General features: G+C 64.2%; 1 protein-coding gene across 1 annotated transcript in view; it reads left to right on the top strand.

Moving 5' to 3' along the window:
• RCAN1 (regulator of calcineurin 1) overlaps window positions 1-1,318 on the top strand; it is a 12,911-nt gene extending 11,593 nt beyond the window's left edge. The window contains exon 5 of the mRNA XM_015560320.1: window positions 10-1,318. Coding sequence (XP_015415806.1) covers window positions 10-43 — 34 coding nt within the window. The 3' untranslated portion in view covers window positions 44-1,318. The remainder of the gene's footprint in view (window positions 1-9) is intronic.
• Window positions 1,319-1,644: the final 326 nt, after the last annotated feature.

The raw sequence follows: 1,644 nt of genomic DNA on the forward strand, positions 1-1,644 counted from the left end.
CCAGACCAGGCGGCCGGAGTACGCGCCCCTCCACCTGAGCTGAGGGCGGCCGCGCGGTCCGGTCACACCGGTCACACCGGTCACACCGGTCACACCGGAGGAACCTATTACTGCGAGGCGGCCTCGGCCTGGGAGCAGCTGCCGGGCCGCAGTGCGCACAGTCCCGCTCTCATCAGCGGAGGACCGGGCTTGGTCTCCTGGCCCCGGGATGTCCGCCAGTCACGCAGCTGGGTCATCGCACACGGACCTCAGGGGGCGTCTCACGCAAACCCGGCAGCGGTCCATTTCGTCCCTTTCCCAGTGGTTCTGGTTCTGCCAAGGGCAGGCTGATCCCCAGCAGCCCTCGGGGTAGACCCTCCGGGGTGAGTGCCCGCGACCACGAAGCGTCTGAGGCGGGAGCTGGGGGACCGCAGTGCCGTGTGGACACGTGGCGCCCCCACCTCCCTCCCGCCCGACGGTCCTGCATGTCTGTTACCGGCCCCAGAACTAACTGTCCGTGCCGCTCCCCCTCGTTCTGCATGTCGGGAGGTCAGCATGGGAGCTGCCACCTTCCCGGCTCGCGGCTCCTACCGGATCCGGGGCTTGGCGTCCTGCGGCGCAGCCTGTCGCCGTGCTCACTGACAGTCCGTCTGAGGGCCAAGGTGGGGTCCCCTCCCGCGTCAGAGAACAGCAGGCTCCCCGCCGGCCTTTGGTGGGGCAGGCCTCTGGGCTTGGTGTCGGTCTGCCTGTCTCTTTCACACGGTGTTTATGATTCCTGGGAATGGCTGGGTGAGGTAGCTGGGGTTTGCCTCACGGAACATCGAGGTGAACTTGTAAATAAAGCCGGTGGCATCTGTTCACACCTGCCGTGCACCTGGTGGAGACACATGGCAGAGGGAGCCCAGCTGGTGGCGGTGGCCCCTGGGGCGTGTGCGGTAGGACTCTGAGCTGTGGCTGGGCAGTGGGCACCGGACGTGAGCGGGACACAGTGCCTTCCCCCTCGCTCACGCGGTTCCCTCTGACTCTCCTCGTAGTTGTACGTCTGGGAGGCAGGTGTTCTGTTCTGGCCTTAAAGCACCATGACAACGTCTTTCATTTTAAACTCCTCCCGCTGCCGAGGAACAGTGCGGCTCTGGGGCTGTGGCTGGTTCTCTTTAAGGAAGCGAGCACGTTTGGTGGTTCATGTAAGAACCTAACTGAATGTTCTCCAAACCCTGTTTATGGTGCTCGGCGGGGGGCTGGGCCTCGGGGTTCCCGGCGGAGAGCGTAGCTGGCGGCCAGCCTCCGAGTGTCTGGCTGACTGCTTTCCACAATAAACCGCACCGCGTGCTCTCATGGACCTGACCTCCTGTCCTGTTCTTTCTGACGGTCCGTCGGTGGGCCTCTGAGTCCATCCAGTCTCGGGAGGACCGTCCCTCGTCAGGCTGAGTTTAGAAACTGCTGCCTCGTGGCTGTGGCTCACGGGGTCTGCCACCCTGACACGCCACTAGTGATGGGGACAGCGGAGGGCACTCAGAGGGAGCAGACGCCACCAGGAGGGGAACCCTCTCCCAGCACCTCCGCCAATGGCAGCGCTGTGACCGTCACTCGAACAGTGGGCTTTTCTGTTAGAAAAAGACGCCCATGGGAGATAGGACGTCACAGAGGCCGCTTCTGTCCGAGAGT

This window comes from Myotis davidii, unplaced genomic scaffold (genome assembly GCF_000327345.1).
Source record: "Myotis davidii unplaced genomic scaffold, ASM32734v1 scaffold170, whole genome shotgun sequence".
Taxonomy (NCBI): Eukaryota; Metazoa; Chordata; class Mammalia; order Chiroptera; family Vespertilionidae; genus Myotis; species Myotis davidii.